Source organism: Barbus barbus, assembly GCF_936440315.1.
Source record: "Barbus barbus genome assembly, chromosome: 6".
NCBI classification, from domain to species: domain Eukaryota; kingdom Metazoa; phylum Chordata; class Actinopteri; order Cypriniformes; family Cyprinidae; genus Barbus; species Barbus barbus.
The window spans coordinates 34,514,200-34,539,939 of record NC_136734.1 but is presented as its reverse complement, the minus strand read 5'-3'; the positions used below and the strand labels follow the sequence as shown (position 1 = coordinate 34,539,939).

The 25,740-nt window shown below is 36.7% G+C and overlaps 2 protein-coding genes across 2 annotated transcripts; one reads left to right on the top strand and one right to left on the bottom strand.

Moving 5' to 3' along the window:
- Nucleotides 1–13,446: 13,446 nt before the first annotated feature.
- cabp7b (calcium binding protein 7b) lies at nucleotides 13,447–18,259 on the top strand (the record flags this gene model as incomplete). Its single annotated transcript, XM_079418246.1, has 5 exons — nucleotides 13,447–14,497; nucleotides 15,757–15,900; nucleotides 16,294–16,406; nucleotides 16,797–16,944; nucleotides 18,132–18,259. The coding sequence occupies exons 1-5, from the start codon at nucleotides 14,389–14,391 to the stop codon at nucleotides 18,257–18,259; spliced, it is 642 nt and encodes a 213-aa protein (XP_079274372.1). The 5' UTR covers nucleotides 13,447–14,388.
- Nucleotides 18,260–22,165: 3,906 nt separating this feature from the next.
- zmat5 (zinc finger, matrin-type 5) lies at nucleotides 22,166–25,505 on the bottom strand. Its single transcript, XM_079418596.1, has 5 exons — nucleotides 25,202–25,505; nucleotides 25,054–25,116; nucleotides 24,866–24,946; nucleotides 24,590–24,701; nucleotides 22,166–24,097 (listed from the first exon to the last, which is right to left on the bottom strand). The coding sequence occupies exons 1-5, from the start codon at nucleotides 25,326–25,328 to the stop codon at nucleotides 23,956–23,958; spliced, it is 525 nt and encodes a 174-aa protein (XP_079274722.1). The 5' UTR covers nucleotides 25,329–25,505; the 3' UTR covers nucleotides 22,166–23,955.
- Between the last annotated feature and the right edge of the window lie 235 nt (nucleotides 25,506–25,740).

Sequence of the window (25,740 nt, the reverse complement as noted above, 5' to 3'; positions counted from 1 at the left end):
AATGCTACAATAAAACCTGTTAATTGGTTAAATTTTACAATAAAATACTGTTACATTTACAGGTTTTGGAAGTGCAAAAGAATGAGTCATCTTATCATTTTCAGTGATGAACCATAAATTGACACTCCCAAAAAAAAATTCATTAAAATACATGTTTCTTCAGTTAGGTACGGTATATTAGGGCTTGTTACATAATATGTTGTTAAATAATGTTTATTGCATTATTTTAGCTTTGTGTGTTACCATGATGGTGTTTTGCATTTGTGTGCACCTTGTACTATTTACTTAAGCTTGTAGAAAAGCTGTGACGAGCTTTGATTCATAATGTGGCTTTCTTATTACCAGCTGTGTTTTTGGTGGTTCTCAGTATAGTACAAAACACATTTTAGTGCTTCAGTAGATTTTTATATTAACATTATACAGGTTTTTAAGTTTAAGTTAAATCTGTAAAACATTTTTTAACCGTAACTTTCATAGATCGTTTTTTACAGAGTAAAAAATGTAAGGGATATCCCTTGTCTATCTTAGGGCTTTCAATAACTTTTCACAACTGAACCATACCTGTATAGTATTTTGCCTATAATAATGCATGTAATACAACCCGAATTCCGGAAATGTTGGGACGCTTTTTAAATTTGAATAAAATGAAAACTAAAAGACTTTCAAATCACATGAGCCAATATTTTATTCACAATAGAACACAGAGAACATAACAAATGTTTAAACAGAGAAATTTTACACTTCTATCCAGGTTTCAAAAAAGTTGGCACGGGGGCAACAAAGGGCTGAAAAAGCAAGACATTTTGAAAAGATTCAGCTGGGAGAACATCAAGCAACTAACTAAGTTAATTGACATAAGGTCTGTAACATGATTAGCTATAAAAGGGATGTCTTAGAGAGGCAGAGTCTCTCAGAAGTAAACATGGGCAGAGGCTCTCCAATCTGTGAAAGAGTGCATAAAAAGATTGTGGAATACTTTAAAAACAACATTCCTCAACGTCAAATTGCAAAGGCTTTGCAAATCTCATACAGTGCATAACATCATCAAAAGATTCAGAGAAACTGGAGAAATCTCTGTGCGTAATGGATGAGGCCGAAGATGTTTGTTGGATGCCCGTGATCTTCAGGCCCTCAGACGACACTGCATCAGTCATCGGCATGATTCTGTCATTGACATTACTAAATGGGCCCAGGAATACTTCCAGAAACCACTGTCAGTAAACACAATCCACCGTGTCATCTGCAGATACCAACTAAAGCTCTATCATGCAAAAAGGAAGCCATATGTGAACATGGTCCAGAAGCACTGTCGTGTCCTGTGGGCCAAGGCTCACTTAAAATGGACTGTTTCAGAGTGGAAAAGGGTTCTATGGTCAGACAAGACCAAATTTGACATTCTTGTTGGAAATCACAGACGCTGTGTCCTCTAGGTTGAAGAGGAGGGAGAACTTCCAGCGTGTTATCAGCATTCAGTTCAAAAGCCAGCATCTCTGATGGTATGGGGGTGCTTAAGTGCATACGGTATGGGCAGCTTGCATGTTTTGGAAGGCACTATGAATGCTGAAAGGTATATAAAGGTTTTAGAGCAACATATGCTCCCGTCCAGATGACGTGTATTTCAGCAGGTCAATGCAAAACCACATACTGCAGCTATTACTACAGCATGACTTCATAGTAGAAGAGTCCGGGTGCTGAATTGACCTGCCTGCAGTCCAAGGCTTTCACCTATAGAGGACATTTGGCACATCATTAAACAAAAAATATGTCAAAGACGACCATGAACTCTTCAGCAGCTGGGAACCTATATCAGGCAAGAATGGGACCAAATTCCAACACCAAAACTCCAGAAACTCATAACCTCGATACCCAGACGTCTTCAAACTGTTTTGAAAAGAAGAGGAGATGGTACACCATGGAAAACATGCCCCTGTCCCAACTATTTTGAGACCTGTAGCAGGCATCAAATTTGAAATGAGCTCATTTTGTACATAAAATTTTAAAATTTCTCAATTTAAGCATATGTTATGTTCTCTGTGTTCTATTGTGAATAAAATATTGGCTCATGTGATTTGAAATTCATTTAGTTTTCATTTTATTCGAATTTAAAAAACGCCCCAACATTTCCGGAATTCAGGTTGTATTAGTATTAACCGACAAACCTGCAACCATTAACAGAGTTCACATGCAGTTCTCCACAATCAACGTTCAAGACAAATATAGCCCACCTTAAAGAACAAACATTAATATTAGTTTAGGGAATTACAGGGGAAAAAAAACTGAATAATTCCAGTGCAAATCCTGGCTCTGGCTCTCGGCCAACTTCTGATGCTCCTCACGCTTCGGCCGCCCCCACCAGCAGAGAGAGTCACTGTCTGTGTCTCAGTACCCCCAGGACGCACTCTCATTCAGAGCAGCTGTTGTCTGAGAGCTAGAGGCAGCTCTCTGACACTCTGTCAGACTCTCCTCTTAGAGCCCCTCCTCTGCATGCCAAACAGGCAGCGTGTCCTCACGTTCTCATGATGGCGCTTTCATTAAAAGCAAGTATCTTCAATTAAATCACCATAAGTGAAAGTGAAAGTGAAAGTGAAAGTGACGTGACATACAGCCAAGTATGGTAACGCATACTCGGAATTTGTGCTCTGCATTTAACCCATCCAAAGTGCACACACACAGCAGTGAACACACACACACACACCGTGAACACACACCAGGAGCAGTGTACTGAAAAAAGTGTACTGAAGGCACGGAATTGTGCCATGACCTCCGCTATTTGATCTGTCAGCCCAAATTAGGTATGCCACATCTAAAAATTGGAATTGTTTTTATTTGAAGCTTTGTTATTATTCGGGAAGCAGAGAGCTGCCTTCTTTCATTGTCAGTTATGTCAACTTTTAGCGGATAGGAGTGGACATCATGTCCTTGAGCTTTATAGCAAAGCCGCAGTCCAAAGAAAAGAAATTCATTACACCTCCGAACAGACAGCCTACTCCTTCGGTAAACAGCGTAATGTTTCAAAGCTCATGAGAGGGTCTTACTGATCGACCTACATATTCCATACCCTTCTACAAAGCATTCAACGAGGACTAAAACACATTTTCATTTGCACAAATAACCATAAAAGCTATTTCAAAATAATCATGTCCAACTCTGTTCATATATTGAATAATTCTCTGGCAATTATTGTATTAGTTCAATAGAGTACCACGCATGCATGTGGTACTGCTGACGCAGGAGCTGGATGTATCTTTTTTTTCTTTGCGCACAAAAAATAGTCTCGCAGCATCATAAATTTAAGGTTGAACCATTGATGTCACATGGACAATTAACAGTGTCCTTACTACCTTTCTGGGGCTCGAACATGTAAGTTTTGTTGCTGTCTATGCAGGATCAGAAAGCCCTTGGATTTCATTAAAAATATTTTAATGTGTGTCCTGAAGATGAACAAAGGTCTTACAGGTTTTTGAATGGCAGAATTTTCGCTTTTGCGTGAACTATCCCTTTAACACTTGATGCAATGTCTGCAGCCCTGATCATAACTGCTTGATATCAGAAATGGGAAACTCATGCTCTGTTTTATTGTGAGCAAGTCACTCTTCCCCTACCCATCACATTTCACTCTTCAAACTTTCACTTGGAGAAATTATAAAGTTGCACTAAAATTTACATTTAGGTACAAAACACTATGCAGGGCAATTTAGAAAAGTTAAAGAAAAGACCTACTAATGCATTTTTGTTCCCAAAGAAAGTCCATGGGAATTGTGAGAGCCATTACAGGTAGGATCTAAATGAGCTGTTTAGGAGGTTGCCTACGGTGACAGCTCACACCAGATAAATATTTAACTCACACATGGTAGAAAATTTAAAACTAAGAGCACTGCAGTTGAGAACAGCATAAGAGAGGAATACGTAAAGAAATATGACACTGACCAGCACCAAACCTCTTCTACAGGAGTTTTACTTGCTTCAAGCTTCTTCATTATGTAAGCCATGGAACCACGTTATATTATAACATCTGCAGGAAGTGATACAGTTTGTGATAATTTCACCAACAATTTGGAATGACAAAGAAGTGTCAAATTTCATGCAGCTAGTAGCATAATTTGAAATGTGACAATAACAATTCTAATATCTACAAAACTTATGCATCAAAGAAACAAGTGCAGCTGTCTTTAGAATTTTGTCTTTGAACTTCCATTTTTTTCTGTAACTCTGCATTGTTGTTGAGTAATTCAATGGTGAAATGGATTTACTTATTGTAGAGTTAACAAAAGTTATGTGCATTGTAATGGATAAATTACAATGTATGTGATAAATGTAATTCAAAGCGGATGTCATGTCAGTAAACCAGGAAAATTTTAAAAAGGACAGTTCATTCATTAATTCGCATGACCTGACCTTCACGCTGTGGAAATACAAAAAGGAAGACAGAAGACAGAAGACAATGAGTGAAGTGCTGAAAAGAGGCAGGGCTACATAATCACAAAAAATACTCATAACGTAACTAGTGTATATTCATGGTAACTGCAATGTAAGCTGTTTTACTGTGACAGTTTGAAATTTAAAAAAATGCGTGCTATACTAAAGTTCAAACGCAGGCTTGAAATAAGGGCATGTCACATTTTTTGTATTAAGTGGAGTTTTAGAAAGGCTCCTCTGTAAATCCCATTAGCTTGCCCCAGGGGACAAGCATACTCCAAATTTCATAAATTTTCAAGACCAGATTGCGCTGTTTCTTAGAAGAGGAAGCAAAATTATTAATCAGATCAATGCTGTGAGTGCAGTTAACTGTACAAATGATTATTCATGATGACTTGTAAGTGACTGTGAATATATGAAGTGAAGTGAAGTGAAGTGAAGTGAAGTGAAGTGAAGTGAAGTGACATACTGCCAAGTATGGTGACCCATACTCGGAATTCGTGCTCTGCATTTAACCCATCCAACGTGCACACACACAGCAGTGAACACACACACACCGTGAACACACACCCGGAGCAGTGGGCAGCCATTTATGCTTATAAATTATATATATATATATACATACACACACACACACACACACACACTGTATACAGGTATGTAGTAAAAAAAGGCTGTATTTACGTATCACAATTTATATAAAATTTTACACAAGATATTTCAATTTCAAAAAATCATATTAATTTGTATATATGTTTATATGATAGTTTCTCTCGTACTCTCTTCATGTGTGCAGACATCAGACAGCCGTTAAACGGCAGTCGCTTCTCTAAAACGCTTCTATCCACTTCACATATTCATGAGTACAACACAAACAAATTAAGTTACTTGCAGCAAGCAGAACATTTCCACCTTTCAACCTGAGGAAGTTCTCATTCTGTGCATACCATTCAGCCAATTAAAGTGTGACATTGTTTCATGGCAGCAACAAGATTAATTGTGCGACTGCAGCTTCCTGAATTAGATATATAGAGGCTCTTGAAATACCCCTTTCAAACTGGTCTTTCCTAAGGTTTGCCATATTAATCTCCCCCTCTTTTCATTCTACGGCGGGGAGCTCATCTGCTCCGTCCCTGCATGCCATGAATCAAGCATTTGTGACTTGCATACAGAGGAAGCTTCCTCAGGCTGTTCTCTCATGATAATCCCTGACAAACGTCTGCTTCCCAAAGAAACTCACATTTAGCCTGATTTTTTGGCGGGTTATGACGTACACAGCAGGAGACAAGCAACCTTGTCTGTGTTTTGAGAAGCCGACTGGACTTCAGGGCTAACATTTGACCTTGGGGAATTCATTAGTACATTTAAAGAGATAATAAAAAAATATTGGCCCACTGTTGCAGATCTTTCGGGGAAGTAGAGGTTTCTTTTACGATGCCTTTGTGGCAACTGATCTGTCTTTTTGCTTTAACTCTTCCCAAACGGCTTCTTGCGAGAGACGATGAATGTAACAAGGAAGGTGGATGACAAAGAATGGTGAAACAGTTGTACAAACAAACAGCAATAAAGACTGCCCTACATTAATATCATCAGAACAATTAATCAGTGCACACAGTCATAGGGGAGAGCATCCCCTTCACTTGCTTAATTCAAGGTCAAAACCCCAAAAATATCAATGGATCACTCAATTAAATGCTCTGTGTTGTTCATTATATGCGTGGAGGGGGTATAATGGGAATGCTCGTCTATAGCATAACCAGGAGAAATTAAATAGGCAATATAAGGCTGCTTTTAGTAAAAGTGTAATTGCTTCAACACAGTATAAGAACTCAAGGATCCCAGTCTAGTTCCTTGTGAATAAACCATGAGGTTTGTCCCCAGGGTCACCTTGCAGGAAACAATAATGGTCAGACTGCCAGTATAAACTCCTGGTTGAGAAGGATGGGGTGAATCTAGTCAGACAATGGCTAGCATAGTGGATCCTTGAGGACAATGAATTAGCCAAAAGTTTTAAAGCCACATAATAGAATACTGCAGTGCAATTTACCTCCTGACAGAAGAGAGTCTGAAGGGCTTTATTTTTGTCCATTAGGTCAAGGTTTTATGTTGACATTGTCTCTGTTTAAGACATTGTCTCTGTCTACTTAAAACGGCACACAATAGCCTACCTGAAAGAATATGAATATGAAAAATTTAGTCAATTACACACATAACCTTGCAATGGGAAAGATCAGAGAAATTGGCACCGGTAACATTGCATCTCAGGCTTTGTTGGTCACATTGAAAATAATGCTGTACCTAGAATATCGAATACATTTTTGGTGTTGTGTTCAGTGGTAAGTGTATAATACTTTTATGGTTTTAAGAGGAGGTTTTTTTTTTTTTTAAAAATCACATTTAACAAGTAACAAGCTTTGGAATCTGTTAACCAATAACATTTCTGATATTTCTAAAGGATGTGCGAGAGTAAACAGCAGGAAATTCAATGTCAATCCGTTCATAAAATTGCCTTAATCCACTAACACGTTAAACACAACATTGAAAAAAAGGCAAGTCACCTTCTCTGAGGGTGACCTGCAGACACTGACGCTGACATAAATGTAACTAGTATTTCATAAAACCTTTTATCAATTTCAGTTGACCTAATCTGTCAACAAAGTCATCCGGAATCCTTTTAAAGGTGGGTAATTGAGTCTGCTTAAAAGGTAAAGTGTATTGAGGCATGTGGAGGCAGTGTATATTCAGCATTCAATGTTTCCAGCATTCAGTCACCAATTCCAACAAAATACACTGTTTTAAAATTGTTTTCTCAGCTGACCAGGGCGCCCTATTAAAAGTCTTGAGAAAATGATTTTAATTACATGCATGAATTTACACTAAACCAGCTCTGGTTACATGAATACATAAAATAGCGAGACCCAAGCAAAAACTTTATATGTTAGCCTTGGGTTGGAGGTACGGGGTCAAAGGAGTTTGAAAAGGACATATTGTCAAGTCAGTCCTGCTACTCAGCTCCCGTGGGTGAGCAAAGATATCACCTCTACATGAGAGGCTTGGGAGAAACTTTTTGGTTTTGGAAACCTCAGACAGGAACAAGAGCAGAATGTAAATGGCTTCTTTACTCTGACTAGTGAAATTTTTCCATCATACCGGTGAGCCAAAATCGGATTCATGCCAAGATTTAGATTCGTGCCAACAGAATTAGACAGATGCTGCTGAGCTTTTCTCAAAGACTGATGTTCTATAAACTGCTACACCTCAATTTATTTTCTTATGTTTGTTCTTTTTTAAGTGCAACATATGCAATATAGATTTTTTTTGGATACATACTGTCCTGTGGTGCAAAGGATATAAAATCTATTAAATGTATTATACTCTCTTAAAAACAAAAGCTCTTCATTGGGATCTGTGGTTCCATGAATAACCTTTAACGTCCATGGAACCTTTGCATTGCACAATAATGCAATGAAAAAAGCTCATTCTTTATAGTGAAAAAAGGTTCTTTAGAACCACGCAAAATGTGATCCGGGACCACAAAACCAGTCTAAACTCGTATAAAGAGTATACCAGAGTTTTATACTGAAATTTGAATTTAATAAGCTTTCTATTGATGCATGGTTTGTTAGGATAGGACAATGTTTGGCCGAGATACAACCATTTGAAAATTTGGAATGTAAAAAAAAATCTAAATATTGAGAAAATCACCAAGTTGTCCAAATTAATTTCTTAACAATGCATATTACTAAGCAAAAATTAAGTTTTGATATAATTACGGTAGGAAATTTACAAAATATCTTCATGAAACATTATCTTTACTTTATAGCATAAAAGAAAAATCGTTCATTTTGACCCATACAATGTATTTTTGGCTATTGCTACAAATATACCTCTGCTACTTATGACTGCTTTTGTGGTCCAGGTTCACAAATGGTTCTTTAAAGACTGACCACTAAATGAGGCACCAAAAATGGTTCTTCAATGGTATCACCATGAAAACTCCCTTTTGGAACCTTTGGAACCTTGCTTTCATATGGTATGGTATTCTCCCATATAGTATTATCAAAAATGTGCTTTATGATGGAATTTAGTTGTATTTGAAAACCAAACTAAATGTTTATTGGACATGTTTTCATTTTATATACATGTTATTTTATAAATAACAAACTACAGTTTTGATCACTAAGAACACAAGCTTCGGCTGCAGGTCTTCTGAGATGTCTTTTATGAACTTGTATCTGTTATGGCCTTTAAGTTTAATGTCACCAAAGAGAATACTCTTGGCCTTTTGTAGTAGGTAACAGTTATGAGACAACTATATTACTCTTTCCTTCTTTGTTCTTCTTTGTTCCATTCGGTCCCTATAAATATTTATAACTGGCATTTCTGCAGTGCTTAAAGACTTTTATAAAAACGCTATGAATAATACTAACAAGAAATTGAATATCAATACATTACTTTTAGAATCCATATAAATCAGATAAAGAACCTTGAAAATGAAACCGATTCATATTTTGTTTATATTGTCTTTGAAATGAACATTTGCCACTTCAGAGAGATGTGAGTAATCAGGTCAAACTGCAGTTGTCCTTTTCATGTGCTATCTCTCCACGAGAGCCAGATCAGCAGCCCTCTCTCCTCAGACTCCAGGAATAGCACCAATTTCCTTAAATGCTATTAGCAGACAGATACGACAGAATGGAGGAAGGCTGATACAATTATTGTGTGATTCAGACCATCCACAGTCTTTCGGCCTTGAATGTTTACAGGTCCAATTCTGATGCGTACACACACACACACACACGCAAGGAATGGTTTGAGGTTTTCTGGTTTTTCATCTTATTTAGGCACACACTCAACAGTCAATATGTCCAGTCCTCTCTAGGGTGGTGCATATTGTGCCTTGGCTGGTACAGCTATCATTCAACATTAATTGAACTGAGGGCCACTGAGGACTTTTAGGGCATGGTATTTCACGCCATCCTGATAGGACACCAGGATAGCAGGAGGAGAGAATTGCTTTGAAGTGATTCATTTGTGGAGGACACCGTGCCATACATCAGTAATGCCACACTGAGTATATGAGTTTTCGCTCTATAAGCAATGGATCTCTTACACGATGGAAGCTTTAAGTCTCGCTAATCTTTTGTGACATTGTTTATCTTACACATAAATGCTTGATTTATTTTTGAAGCTAGAATCAATGCCACATTTTGAAAAACATCTTAAATTTACTATTTAAAACCATTGCATCTACAGTATTTAATACTAAAAATGCCACAAGTTTAAGTTTAACCAGAATGTCGCAATAAATCCACTTAACAATGAATTGCAAATTTACCAATCATTGACTGCACTTTATTTTACAGGCTGTTCTGAGTCATTTAATATAGCTATGACCCTTTTTCACAGAATGTGATGAAGTTTTTATATTCATTCTTTATATTAGTGTTTCTAAAACAACAGCAGGGAGTGACCGCCAATTTGACATCTTTTCCTCCTGTTTGGACCATTTTATCTTTGCAAAAGTCATAGAAACACTATTCACTATTTTTTTCTCTTTTTGAAGTAAAAAATATATTTGTTGAAGTTTCCGTTCACCACTATAGAAGTTTACCCGACTTCCACTTCTTAGAACCTTGGAAATGTGAAGAAAAACTATTAATTTTTTGATTCGTTGCCAAAATTATTAGAAATATGAAGTATATCCGAGGCGCATGTTTTCAATCAAGCTAAATAAATGATTCACTCAGTTGTAAAGGTTAGTTTCCCCCTTCCACATGTAAATGAGAGGGCACTAATGAAGTCAAATAACGATGCCAGCAGTGAGTGGTTACACCAGATGTGTAAAGAGATTAGATGAGGCTGAATCACAGTCAAGGCCATTCTTATCTGATCAGCTTGATGAGAACTGTACACCAGCTCCACCAACTCGAAATAAATTATTGTAACAGTTGAAGTGTTCTAATTGCATCATGAGGACATTTAGAGACTGTGGGGGTCCTGTAGGACCTCAGAACTCATGTGAGCAAAACACAGAGCTGACAGTAAACAAGGACGTTCAAGGACGACATCCAAGCTGTGATATCTGCACTGAGGCAGCAGTGCTCATGATGATGACAGAAACAATTTCACCCACCAACACAATCTTCTTATGGTTTACTTGATGTTGTCTCCAGTAAGAACTACAGGGCAGTTAATAGTGATGAAACCCTCAGAGAGAAATTCCTCTTGAGGTTGAGATTAGTCCGGTTAACAGCGTCATTGTTGAGTATTTAGAATAGAGAGGCTGGGGGAAATTATTTCAATGTGTTTTTCTGCATTTTTATAGACATCCACAACATACTTGTGTTGTTCAAAAACACATTAAACGTAACATTTGATTATTTAATGAAAAAAACAAGTTCAAATCAGGTTAGTGTTTTTCCTATACTGTGATAGCAAGAAACTTACTGCAACAACTGAAAGTTACTATTGTTTAGGAAAGATGACATTAATGTATGAACTGATTGACCTTTAATGAAATATTCACAAAAATATCCTGAAGATAAAGGGGTGTTCAGAGACATGACAAGCATTTCTTATTTCAATATGTCAGACTGATTTCATGCCATGACTGATTGGAGACTTATTTGCATTATGTCATAGTTCTGCTCTCCTGGGAGGCATAAATATCTTTAGCTGAGCAAATTATTTGGTAAGTTTAGGCATCCAGGAATCTTATGCAAAATACATTCTTAAATAAAACACCTCACTTTCTGAGTGATATCCGCATATTTAAATGACCTTATTATTTATATTACTAAGGTGGGTGGATGCATTATGTGAACAGTTACAGTGTCCATAAAACAGGTTGAAAAAATGTGCTTATTTTACTGTGATCAATTGTGAAAACAACTTTAACATGATAATTATTAGGAGACCCAACTCACCAGAGTCAAACCAGAAGAATTAGGTCAAACTATCAAAGAGCTTAAATTATTTGAGCATATTTCACATTATCAAGACTTGCTGAGCCCCTTTAATGGGTTAATTTATCTGAGTCGCCTTTGTTAGATATAACTCAAATCATTACTGGGTTGAAATGAATCATTGCCCTCTACATGACTCTATCTAAGTCATAAATATCAAGCAAATATAGACCCTAAGCTGTTTTCTCTCTTGATAAACTGATTATATTCTGAACACATGTGGATTTCTATAAAAAAAAAAAAAAAGAAAAAGCAACAATGAACAGTCATCCGTGTAAATGCGTCTCTGGGCAATTTCAGAGGCAATCAATATTCCCAATAGTGTTTGGGACAGTAAACGGTTACAGTGCAATACAGGTTGCATTTATGAGGTTTTGAAGTATCTCTCTCTGCTCTGTTAGTTTAACAGATTACATTTTTCATGCTGTGAAATATGGTACTGCTTTGTTTTATCAATAATGTTTTTCTCTGATGCAAGCAAAATTGTCAACAAGTACTGATTTATCAGACAAAGAAAAGCTAGTGTTTTACTACATCATTTTATTTGAATTAAAAGAAACTATGACAGAGTGAAGCGCATCAGAACAGACTCTTCCATTCCAGTCGTGATATTGTGTCTTTCTCTTGATCCAGTTTGCTCTAATACCAGACAGTTTTAGGAGGACTAAAGCCTAAGGATGAAAGAACTTGGGATATTTCAAAGAGGATGTGAATTAAAACACAAACCACGTCACTTGCAATTAAACAAAATCAATACATGCATCTCCACTAGGAGTGAAAAGGAATATAAGAGCGCTCTGCTCATGAAACCTTCTTGTTTTCAAAGTTTTAGAAGTTAAACCACTACAGAGACCAGCTTAAATCAGTAATCCCACTGTTATCATGCCCTTGACTAAGACATATAACCTCAGATCATTATAAGAAATTGATCTGGAATTAGTGTACTATAAATCTTTTTGTATTAAAAGAGGACTGCTAAATGGCAAGTTTCTAAGTCAGAGCAGTGAAGAAAAAAATTAAGTATAACTTCTCCACCATATTCAAATGCACGCTAACTGCTTCCAGACTTCCTGATAGCATGGACATTTGACTTGAGAGACATGGGGAAAGAGTCAGGTGCAGTAGAGAGAGACCATTGCTGAGACAAGCTGTCAAACAGTCCAACACCACAAGCTGAAAGCTTAGACAGGGCGGCACTTTCTCAACATTCTGAATAATGAGCTGCTGCAAGCCTTCAGCACATGCAAAACAACGTCTTCATATACATAGAAAAGACTCGTGCAGAATAAGGCTGGATTTAAAGTGATAACACATAGGTATACACAAACACACATCTCTTAATAACATATGACCTTCTTGAGCACTTAAAAGGAAAGAAATATAGCACTTGTCTTGTGCAGCGTTTGGAATGGGCGTTTATTACCTATTTCCATGCCTGTTAATTTAACCTCAATTGAAATAATTCAGAGCTGCAGTTCTGCTTTATAAATCAAGCATGACTTTGCAAGCCATATTTTACCTATTTTTATAACCTAGTCCTTTATTCTGCCCGAGAGTAAAAGCTAATTTCATTTATTATAAAGTAACTTTGGAAAATGTGTTAACTTTGGTTCATCCAGATGCAATAAATATCGAATAACTGAGATGCAACTCTTAAAACAAAGCAAATTTTCCAGCAACTTTATTTTTTATCATAACCTCATAACAAAACTTAAACAAATTTACCTGTATGCACTGTGAGCTGGACCACGGTAACATTTTACTGTAGACCTAATATTTCATGGTTTTCTTCATATAAATGAAACCTCGCACATAGAATATTTTACAATTAATTAAAAAATTTATTATATTAGCCTAGAATACTTCATTAAACGATAAGGCCCGATGCACTTCCATAGAGATATGGAAATCCTAAATATATCTTAGAACTACTTCTTCAGCTCAGTTCACATTCGCTGAGTTGCCGACAAACAACAAAACTGAAGAAAAGGCTTTTGGAAAAATTGAAAGAGTTGGATTGAAAGTGGCCTTTGATATGTTTCTCGCGTTTGAGCGCGCGCGTATAGTGTAAGCGAGTGACTTTGGCTGAAGGGACACGCATCAGGCGATCGCGCATTCGTGGATCAGACCTCACCGAGGACGCAGCGGTGCACAGCTTTCTTGGATTTCTGTTTAGCATCTCGAGTTTGCGCAAATCAATTACCATCAGTCATTTCTAGAAGATCCACACGTTATTTGTCGTTCTGTAACGGAGGATCTATGTGTCTCGTGTGCTTTGTCGTTTACTTAAGAGCATGCCACATTTTTTCCGATGTACCTAATGGACAAAAATAATTAAAATTCTAGAAATCTCGGTGATTGGAATGTTTCAGCATATTCTGATTTGTACAACTCGAGACCGTTCGACTACCTGTAGGATTGCATTAAGCGCGTGAGGCGGTATGCCCAGGAGGTAATGCGCATTAGTATAATGTGACACAATTCGGGTTTGTTTGTTTTTTGCACTCGAACGGAGGTTTCTGTTCATATCGTGCACATCTGTAACCGGTGAATATAAGCTAATGGAACCACCGTAATCTCAAGGAGAGCCGACGGCACGTTGTTTTCGAACAGGCGTTGGAATGCTCTACATTTATCCTTCAAACCCTGTTGAAGATGTACAAAACACGGGGACATTTCCAGCAATATACGCGTACCTGTACCATACAAGCTCCGTCTAAATGGCAATACTTGAATGTTTGAATTCGTGAAATCATATGGCAATAGTTTTTGCACCTGATGCAAAGCAATCCGCAGTCGATCGACTGAATGATCATTCCTGCATGAGTGTGCAGAGTGACTAATCGCACTTGGACCACAATAAGACAGGATGGAGACGAATCAGACATGCGTTTTGATTGTTGGCTTTGAGCTACCAGTAAGCGCTCTGTAGTAAAGTTGCCGTGGCCGAACTACAGGTGCTTTATGAAGATCAGGACACAATCGTTAGTTTGCCCTCGCAGAAATGCCAGTGCGTGCTGTGACTTCCAGGTTCATGTACAGGGGACTTTGCTCAATTCCAGATATCCTCTCCTACAGGGCTCCCGTCAGCCTCCCCGAGGATGAAGTGGAAGGTAAGTGATATTTCATTGTGAGTAGCAGAGAGACGTTATCTGTGGCGATAGTGCTGCCAGTACTTTGTGAATGTGGATTTCAGCACCATGGAGAGCGCCCTGCGGCAGCCTCTACTGCCCAAAATGAAGAAACTGCTTGTTTTTTCCTATACACTACTATTGAAAATTGTCGACAAATAATAAAAAAAAAAAAAGAGTACATTTTCATTTAGGTTTCATTGTTGGTTTTGAGATAAGCGTATGAACAAACGCAGATTAGATTAAATCAGATTAAATCTATAGTGGAGTTCAAATTTACAATATGAAGGGTGAAGGTGGGCGTTCATATCTGATCACACACTAATACAGCCGGAAATGAATCTAGTATTTTAAAATTTGTATTACATTCCAAATCTTTGGCAAAGACACGTTTAAATAACACATGTAAATTACATGAATTGATCATTTTAATGGTTGCACCACATTAAAGAATGATCTTCATTCACGTGTCTTTGGAAAAAAAACACATTTCGTGTAACTACATAGATTAAATGGCATAGTTTAGTTTATATATATATATATATATATATATTTTCTTTCTTTTTTGATTTTATGCATACTGTTTTTGTATACAGCCTTTTCCATGCATGTGATACACACACACCTAGCTAACACTTATTTCAGTTTCAGAGAGATAGAGGCCTACCTCTTAATTACATAGTAATGTGGGGAATTTCATTATCATATTATTTTTCTTATATGAAAAAGAAACAAATTTGAATTAAAATGTCTATGCTTGTCTATGCTTTAGCTGCAATTAGGTTACTGTCCAGAGGCCATATGACACGGTTTATGCCATATTAGCTTATAAATTTGCAATGATATAATTTATCTAATGTTAAAGTTAACAAACTTTCACAATTAATCACATACAGATTTGCATTACATATACACATAATCACATAATGTCACGGCTAATAAAAATATGGCTTGGCAAATGAAAATATTTTCAGAATAACAACATTTCCTTGTGACACATTACTTTTAATGACAGATATTAATGAAGTTTTATTTGATTGTCTCCTGATATTTAAAGGACAATTAATCATAGCACTTACTTATCCTGATTTTACTCACTCTGATTAATTGGGAGGAAGTCTCAAAGTGGTCCAACTCTCCAATCAAGCATACTGATATAGATAAATGTTGTCATGTTTAACATGAAAAAAGTTTGTGTCATTGTTTGTTGTAACATGGCGATGTATCTGGCACATCTGCAGAGATCCGTGAAGCCTTTAAGGTGTTTGACCGCGATGGTAACGGGTTCATCTCAAAACAGGAGCTAGGAGTGGCCATGCGGTCTCTTGGTTACATGCCTAATGAAGTGGAGCTGGAGGTGATCATTCAGAGACTGGACATGGATGGTATATCAGCCCTCACAAAAACTACAGAAACATTCATATCTTTGGAAACACATGCTCCGTGTATTTTAGCACATAACGCACGTTGTTAAATTGTGTGATATTCTCTATATTGCTATTAGTTTGTCTTGTTTTGATTACACGTAAGCCCTGCTAAGGCAGCATTTATCAGAGAGGCATGGTGGAATTGCAAATTCAATACAAAACACCTGCAACAGCAAAACAATTCAATATTGTAATGGTTATTGTGAATCATTGAACAAAGGACTGATGTTTCTGATAACGATTCAAAAGATTAGAGTCTGGCTGTTCTGCTGGATCAGCATAAGATTACAATCTCCCTCAAGAAAAGGTTACAGTGAACTGGCCTGTGTCTGTGTATCTTTTATTTCGCAGGAGACGGTCAGGTTGACTTTGAAGAGTTCGTAGCACTTCTCGGACCAAAATTGTCTTCAGCTGGTATGCCTGACAGATTCCATGGAGCCGAGTTTGACTCCATATTCTGGAAGGTGTGGAGGTTTTCTTTGAAATAATCTCAATTATTTCCCATATTCTCAGTGATTAGTTCTGTCTGGCTTCTGCTTTACTTTGTTCCATTGTTGTGACTCCCTGTGATTACTGGTGGAAAGATTATTCATACATTATTCACACTCTGCAATTAACTTGCTGACATTTCTTTGGTAGTAATAGCACTGAATTAAAATGAATGTTGAAAGTGCCGTTTTAGTCCATTAGAAGGCAATATTCTCTTAAATGTGCTATTTAGTTAACTCATCTGTGCATTGGCTGCTGATCATTTATAGCAGTTATATCATCATTTACCGGGATATTTGACATTTTGAACATTGCTGCCTTAATGAAAAACTCAATTTTACTCTCCTTTCTCTTTGTGTCATTAGTGTGACATGCAAAAGCTGACTGTGGATGAGCTGAAGAGACTGCTGTATGACACCTTCTGTGACCATTTGACTATGAAAGACATCGAGAACATCATCATGACTGAGGAGAGTCACTTAAACAGCCCGGAGTGCCAAGTAGATATTGACAGTAAGTCTTCATACGCTAACAATTCTCAAAACCAAAGCAAAAAAATGATAACAAAATTGCGGCAAACATGATACATTGACCTTGGCTGTTTGTCTCTAGCATATTCGCTCCCTGCATGTGCCCACACATCCGTTTCATTATGAAGTGTCTGGGCATTATCATGTCAATCAAAATTGTCTGTCAACTCCATTAAAAACCCAAGACACAGAGGCCATTGCTGCAGTGTAGAAAAACGGTCTATTTTTAGCTGAAACATATTCTGTTGACAGTCCTAGGGAAATAAAGGAGCTCATGAATCTGTTTGAAGCAGGACAGTGGGGAATGTATCTGTAATACTGATGAACACTTGAACATCTCGTGCTCTTTAATAGAAAATATCGTTTTACTGAAAACCAGCCACTGGCAAGTTTTTATTCCTTTTCGTAAGAAGCTTATACACACATTGTGTCTAATTGAAGCAAAAAAACAATACACACTTGAGGAGAACGTTAAGAGATGAAATCTTTGTCTTTCCAAAAAAAAAAGTATGCAATTACACACAAGCGCGAGTGCTGTTGTTTTATCATCCGCAGCAGCTGGAAATATTAATATTGAAAATAGTTAATATTGAGTAATTTACATTTTAAACACAATACTTGCAGTTGTCTGTTCAGAAACCCCAATGATAATATTTTTTAATGGATCCACAACAGCACTGTGGCAACCCTGAGCAAAACACAATAACCGCGTTTGTTTTTTTAACATAACTAGCGCTTTTTGAATGAATCATTATTGAGTAAATTACGTAATTACTCACCCATAAAGACCTCTAAATTGACTTGAATTAAAGTTTTAGAAAGAATGGCTTGAATGAATTATTTATCGACTCATTACTGATTGAATCCTGTGAATAGGTTGAATGAATGATTTATTGACTCACTCACTTGTCAGCCACCTACTGTTGAAACTATGTAAGCCTGCAGAAAGAGTCACTGAAAAGTCTCTGCTACCAAAGAGCACACTGAAATGCATAAATACAGACAAATGAAGTGATACAAACTGTGAAAACTACTAGAGTTGTTGGATTTTAATGCTGCCTGACCCATCAGATTCAAGGACTGATGATGTATAAATATAAGTCTATGGGAAAAATCCAGTATTACCTATAATAACCTTTCTTTTCCGATTTCTTCAACTTGTCCTCAAAGCAAGTCCCATGCAACAAGTCAAGCACACCTGTGTGCGCAAGAGCTTGATTTGTGCCTTCGCCATTGCATTCATCATCAGTGTCATGCTCATCGCAGCCAATCAGATGCTTCGAAGAGGAATGAAATGAACAGTTCTCTTTCTAAGACAATGAATGGCTGACAAAAGGAAACAAGGTAAACATGCAAAAAAGTCTACTAATTTTACTAGTTTCTAATGACCACAGTTTTACAGAAACACCAAAGGCTGCACTTTCATTCTACTATTAACTCAAGGTAAAGACAGACTGTTGTTAGACAGACAAAACAACATAGTTTAAAAGTATCTTTATCATTGTCCTATAAAATATGACAGTTTTTCTTTGCTAATGTTACAAAATAGACATGTAATATAAATTAGCACATCATACTTAAAGTATTGTATTGTATAGTTGTAATTCACTTTATATAAATCTTGTGTCAGGGTCATTAAGTAACATGACACAATGACATTGACAAAATTTTGTAACAATGTGTGACCGGGTGATGTACCTTACGCAATTTTAGATCCAGTAGAACCTAGATTTATTTTACCAACATGGTCTCAAACATCACCGGTTTGATCTGTGGGGATATTAATGGATAAAGAATATAGAGAGGAAATAAACTAATTTCTCAACACTTTATCTAGGTCACCATGAGTAGTTAGGCTTAGAGCAATTTAAAAAGAAAATGAATGTACTAGAAATCTACCAGTAATAAGCTGTGATGGAAAATGGAGTATAAATTTGGTGACAATCCAAAGTGTTACTGAATCTAACCTGTGCAATTGACTTTTATTAACTTGCAAAAACAGTATTTCCTCCAGTCTTGACTCTCAGGATTGTTTGTCGACAGGTCTTTTATTATATTGTCTGCTGGTTGTGTGGGAAAAAGTATTGTGAAAAATGACTGAATATTACAGGCTACTCGTATAGTGTGCCACGTGAGACTAAATGTTTTTGTCGATATCTTGCAATATAACTGTTCTGAGTGTTAATACATATTTGCATGACGTGTTTCCTAGCATTTTGATAACATCAATGTTGTCAATGAATAATCAGTCTGTATCAATATTATCATTACTTTCTTTAAGAACCCGTGGTTTTCATTGTTCTGAGGTGTTGTGATCTGTTTATTGGTCCATTTTTAAATTTTAAGTCGTGACATTAATGTTCTCTCATCGTAACCAAATAGTTGTCCACATTATGGTCAACGTGAAAATTACAGGTTAAGGTTAAGCTTGCTTTTAAAGCAACTGTATGTATTTTTTTTTTTACTTGAATTATTAGTTTCAAAATAATTCGACCAAATGTTCTGTTTCGTTCAACTTTCAAACTTTCAAATGTCTGTTGTGGGAGTTAGAGGGTACGAATTTCCACCAAAAGCACGGATTGCTTTACGGCAGCATGCACGTGTACTGCTTTCCTGTGTAATTACGACAGTGAATTCCATTCACTTAACTCCAGGGGGCTCCAAAGTTGCAAAAATACACAAAACTACATACAGTTGCTTTAAGTTTATGCATTCATAGTGTAACTCAAAGTGAATGAACCAGTGCAAATTATTCAAAAGTATTATTTTGAAGTTAACATAATAGCTTTAAGTTTGGTGCGAGTTAATGGTAACAAGCAATATTTGGCTTATGCATACTCTGAAATAAATGTATGCATCCAGCATCTATCTGTAATTTATGCATTTGTCAGTAATCTCAGTGCCTAAACAGTGAATTGGATGGTGTTGTTCTGTGTGTCTTAGGTTTGAAGTCCAAAGTCTATATTTTTGTGCACTTTCTCAGTATTTAATTCATGAGTTTATGCTATATCACAGTTGACACTTAACTGATATGTACAGTGCCTTGCAAAAGTATTCATTTTTTTTCACGTTTTGTTATGTTGCTGCCTTGTTAACTGCCTTAAATTAGTTTTTTTTCTACATCAGTCTACACTCCATACACCATATTGACAAAGCGAAAACAGAATTGTCACAACTTTGTAAATTAATTACAAAAAAACTGAAATAAATACATTTCATAAGTATTCACACCCTTAACTAAATATTTAGCTGAAGCACCTTCACAGTCTCAAGTCTTTTTAGTTTGATGCGACAAGCTCTGCTCATCAACATTTGGCAATTATCTGCTATTCTTCTCCTCACCTCTTCACCTCTCAAGCTCTGTCAGGTTGGATGGGGGCAGACGCACATTTTCAGGTTTCTCCAGAAATATTTGATTGGGTTCAAGTCCAGGCTGTGGGTGGGCCACTCAAAGACATTCAGAGAGTTGTGTATAAGCCACTCTTGCTGTGTGCTTAGGGTCACTGTCCTGTTGGAAGGTAAACCTTCTGCCCGCCTGAGGTTCTGAATGCTCTGGACTGGGTTTTCATTAAGGCTCTCTCAATATTTTGGTGCACTGAGCTTTTCTTCTGTTCTGATGAGTCTCTTAGTCCCTGCTGCTGAAAAACAGCTACCAGCACACTTTACTTTTGGTATGGTACTCTGCAGGTGATGAGCAAAGCTGGTTCCCTTCAAACATGATGCTTAGAATTGAGGTTCATCAGACCAGAGAATCTTGTTTCTCCAAGTCTGAGGGCCCTTTAGGTGCTTTTTGCAAATTCTAAGTGTGTTTTCATGCGTCTACACTAAAGAGAGGATTGAGTCTTGCCACACTGCCATAAACCCCAGATCGATGGAGTGTTGCAGTGATGTTTGTCCTTCTGTAGATTTCTCCTATCTCCACATATGATCATGGAGCTCAACTGGAGTAACCATTAGGTTCTTCGTCACCACACTAACCAAAGCCCTTCTCCATCAATTGCTCAGGTTGGCCAGGAGGGCAGCTCTAAGAAGAATCCTACTTGTATCAAACTTCTTCCATTAAGGGTAACAGAGAATACATGCTTCTGTGACCCTTTAATGAAGCATAATTTATTTTCTGAACCCTTCCCCAGATGTGTGGCTTGACGCAAACCTGTTTCTGAGCTCTACAGACTGTTCTTTTGACCCCAGGGCTTGGTTGTTGCTCTGATATGCATTATCAGATGTTGGACCTTTTATTAAGACGTGTGCCTTTCCAAATTTTACCCATTCAATTGAATTTACCACAGATTAACTTCACTCGAAGTGTAGTAACACCTACAAATATAAATATATAATATAAATGTTCCTGAGCTAAATTTCAACTGTCTCAGATAAGAGTATGAATACTTACGCAATGGAATCATTTAAGTTCTTTATTTTTAATAAATTTGCGAAGATGTTAAAAACCTGTTTTTTGCTTTATTATGGTGTATGGAGTATAGATTTATGTGGAAAAAAAGTCATTTAAAGCTGTTTAGCATAAGGCAGCAACATAACAAAACGTGAAAAAAATTAAAGGGGGTATGAATACTTTTGCAAGGCACTGTATAAGTTGTTCATTAGCATTTCTTTGACTTAATTTGGAAAAACAATAACGTAAGTTAAGTCTGTTATGACTGATTATTTAAACGAATCTGCAACTGCATATGATAGTAATGATTGTGTTGCATTGGTTTAATGAGGCTATAGAGTGAAACATATCAATATACAATTAAGACTTTTTCAGAGTAATAGTATTACTATTATACATTACAGAAAGTTTGTAGTCCTCAAACTCAGACATTCTGACTTCAGAAATCATGAAGGCAATGCTGACATGAGACAACCTTTGCGCAAAATATATACGCAATGATGAAAACCTGTTTCTTTGCAGTTGCATGCATTTGTAATTTTCTGACATGTTGTCTTTGTGGTGTCAAGGTCAGCCTCTGTTGTTAAAATATGCAATCTATGCTTATTTGATAACAATTTACTGTGATTTAAAGTTACGATTTATATATCTATACATAAACAAATTGAGATATACTGATTTCAGGACATTAGAAACATATCACACTCTCGATTTCCAAAGCTCAAGCATGTGATCTGCTGTGCTAATTGTTTTTACACTAATAGGGGTATTATTATTTAACACTGCAATATGGTTTTTTTTTTTTCAGTCAGAGTAATAAATGGGTAAAAATCCTAGGATTATATGGAAAAAGTTTTATTTTTGTATTTTTCCAATATTTCTTTATATAAATTCATCTTATTCCACATGGAAATATTACGGCACATTTACCTAAATTGCATCTATTACACCCAACTATATAATAACAGTTACAAATTAGCTCACTTGATTATATTAATGTAGTGATGTAACAGTAATATATCCAACTGATGTATGTAACTTTATAGTGCATCAATGTAGCCCTAGAAAACAACCAATGATGTGCCAACTTGTGCTGATGTTACATTTAATTGTACCATGTGAACAAATGAATAAAAACAGTGGTGCTTCTTCTTTGGTCTTTCTCACTGTTGTTTTGATTGTTTTACATTACACACATTACTATAGTATGCAGCACTTTAAAAAAGGATGCTGGTTTGGCTTCATTTATTTGGTCATATTTCCACACAAGTATGCATATAAAATGCTTCAGTGGAATGGGTCTGCCAACATTTTTTTTTTACTCCATGACCTTTATATACTGGTTCTGGTATTAAGTTACTAATCTCAACTAGACCAGCTAAAAGTATCCAGCAGTGAAACAAGAGGGGTTTAGACAACTAATATTATCTCACCAGGCCTGTAAAAGTAATGCATCCCAATCAAGTGTAACATTCATCAGTGCAGACAAGAGGAATTCACCAAGGCCATGCAAGCTAACAGGACAATACCTCCCTGCAACAAGCAATCAGGACTAAACTGAAAATGCTTCCCTCATCTGAATTTCAATCTAAACCACTGACACAGAAGGCAGACAAAAACAATAACTCTCTCGTAATGTTCAGCTTGGGAACACTGTCAACTTCTTGATACACAGCAAATAAAAGCAATTCATTATGTTAACGCCCAACTTTTAAAAGAAAATAACACTGTGTTCTTTTCCGGACACAAACATTACAGCTCCATATTATGAAATTCATTGCACTGGATTTATTCAAAATATTCCTATAAACTGTCCACAATGTAAACTTGTTTATTCTTGCAAAACATCATTTTTCTTTAAGCCATAAAAGTTCATTGCATTTTTTTAATCATGCACCCCAACTTGTAATGCTTTACAATTGAACTCCTTTACAAATAACTTAACAATTTTCAAAAATCATGTTTTTTCATTGTGCATTCCAATTAATCTCAATCAAACTGCAGATGGGTTATTTTGATTAGGTTAAAAAATAACTAAACAATACAGCTAACTAACACAATAAGTAACACACAATAAAAACATGATTTTTGAAAATGTAAAAAAAAAAAGTTATCCGTTTTTGCAAATAAACTCTTCAAATTTGCTACAAATATGCGCTCTGTTCTCCCTTCAAGAAACAGTTCAAACAGAAAGGAAAGTTAGCTGAAAATTCACTCAACCTCAGGCCATCCAAGATGCAGATGAGTTTGTTTCTTCATCTGAACAGATCTGGAGAAATTTAGCATTACATCACTTGCTGCTTACTAATGGATCGACACTTATTAACTGCAGAGGATCTATTACTAAACAAGTGATGGAATAGATTCGGAGAGCATTACAAGGATCAAACAAGCATTACAAGGATCAAACAAGCATTACAAGGATCAAACAAAATGATCTTGGACAGCTTGAGGGTAAGGAAATTTTCAGCAATTTTGTTTTTATTTTTGTGTGAACTATTCCTTTAAGGAATTGCATACAAGGGCTTTGTAATGATAATAGTTAGCAGCATGTTCTTGAAGAAAAAGGGAATAATTAATAAGAACTTTTATAAATTATTTTTAACCCCATTCATTGTGTAGCGTCACTCTCCAACCACCAGTTGGTGGGGGATGAAGAGATGGAGGAAGATCTGGAATAGACAGCAAATACGGAGGTATCTCAATGGTTTCAGCACATTCTTCCTCTTCCATCTTTAAAACTCTGAAAATAAAATGAGTTACAGGTGACTGCTGAGCTCAAGAGCATATGTGTGTTTTCTCTACCGCTGGAACCTATATGCAGGTAATTATGCAAATGACAGCTGTAGCCTGCAGGCATCTCATTTAAATGTGCATCAGGGTGACCTCTAAAATGAGATTCTTCATGCATTTTGAATGCTCTGAAACACACTTGCACCCGAGCAGCTGGAATCCTTCATTCATTAAGTTCAGCAACATGCTCAATCATAATATAAAATTGGTTGTTTTAGACAAAAAAAGTGCCTCTGCAATTGCTGTAATACTACACCCCAAACAATGGGTAACATAAGCATCGTCCTTCATGTTAGAGTGTGAACTGTGAGTTCCATGCGAGTAAGAAAAGTGATCATTTGTCAACATCAAAGTCAAAGCAATTAAGAACTAAACCCATTTTAGTGAATGAAGGACTTCCAGCCTTTTCAAATCATTCTGTGCAGTATCCCACATTAAGTACCTTCCTGATGTCAAAGCAGCCAGTTTCTTCTCTCTTCTGGAGAGCCATTCATCAATGCTGCGCCCAGTAGATGATCCATCTTGGTTAGGGTCTTCCTTCTGCCGCTTTTCATCTGACAGGGAATTGCCACAATTGCTACTCAGTTTAACAGACCGTGAAAATTCCAATGTGTAAGCCAACAGCTTGCCTTCTCAGTAAACTATGACTTAAAGATCAATTACACATCTAAAAGACGAAGGTCCAAGAAAGCTGCTGCTCATTGCTGTAGCATCTCACCATCAATCTGTTGCTCCAGCATCTTCATATGTCTCTCAGACATGTGTGAAAAACGACAGCTTGTTCCAAATACACATTGTCCTGAAAGACAGCAAGAGGGAAAATCAAACTTATCAGATTCGTAATAGAAAACATACTGCACTAAATAAGAAACACAGCGGTGTGGCTTCCTCTGTCAAATTTCTCACCTGTCTGGAGAAACTTTCTGCAAGGCTCCTTTGTCCGCTCTTCATTTAAAACTGTGGCAGCGTCTGAAAATAAAAAATAAAAACGTGATTAATCTCAAATTAATTGTTTTATACCCTCCTACCGCTTTGTGAAGTTTTCTGTGAGTACCTCTGAAGTTGTCAAACCAGGCTTTTTTCGCCCGGTGATGCTGGACGCCGTTTAGGTGCTTCTTTCTGTTGTGCAGGTTGTCTTGAAAACTGCGGTCACAGTAGTCGCAGTAATATCTCTTCCCCATTGCTCACTATGCAGAAACACTACAAATCTGACTTAACTTAAAAACGCTAATTTATTTATAATTTAAAAAATAAAAGATGATCAATTTGAATTTTAGAACTCGTCCTCGATTACGGCATGTTCCTTCCGAGCAGTTCAATATGGCGGACACAACAAACTGTCTGCGCAGTCTCAGAATTAAGTGGCGTATAGCACCCTCTGGCGGTCAAACGCCGCATTACAACCATGCTTACAACACGTTTGCATTTGAGACAGATTGTTTTGGATCCAAAAAGGATCATAATACACATATAACAACCCTATTTGATAAATAAGACCATGGAACACATAAGGGTCAATTGAGATTCATGCATCATCTGAAAGCTGAATAATAATAATATGCTTTCCATTGATGTATGGTTTGTTATGATAGG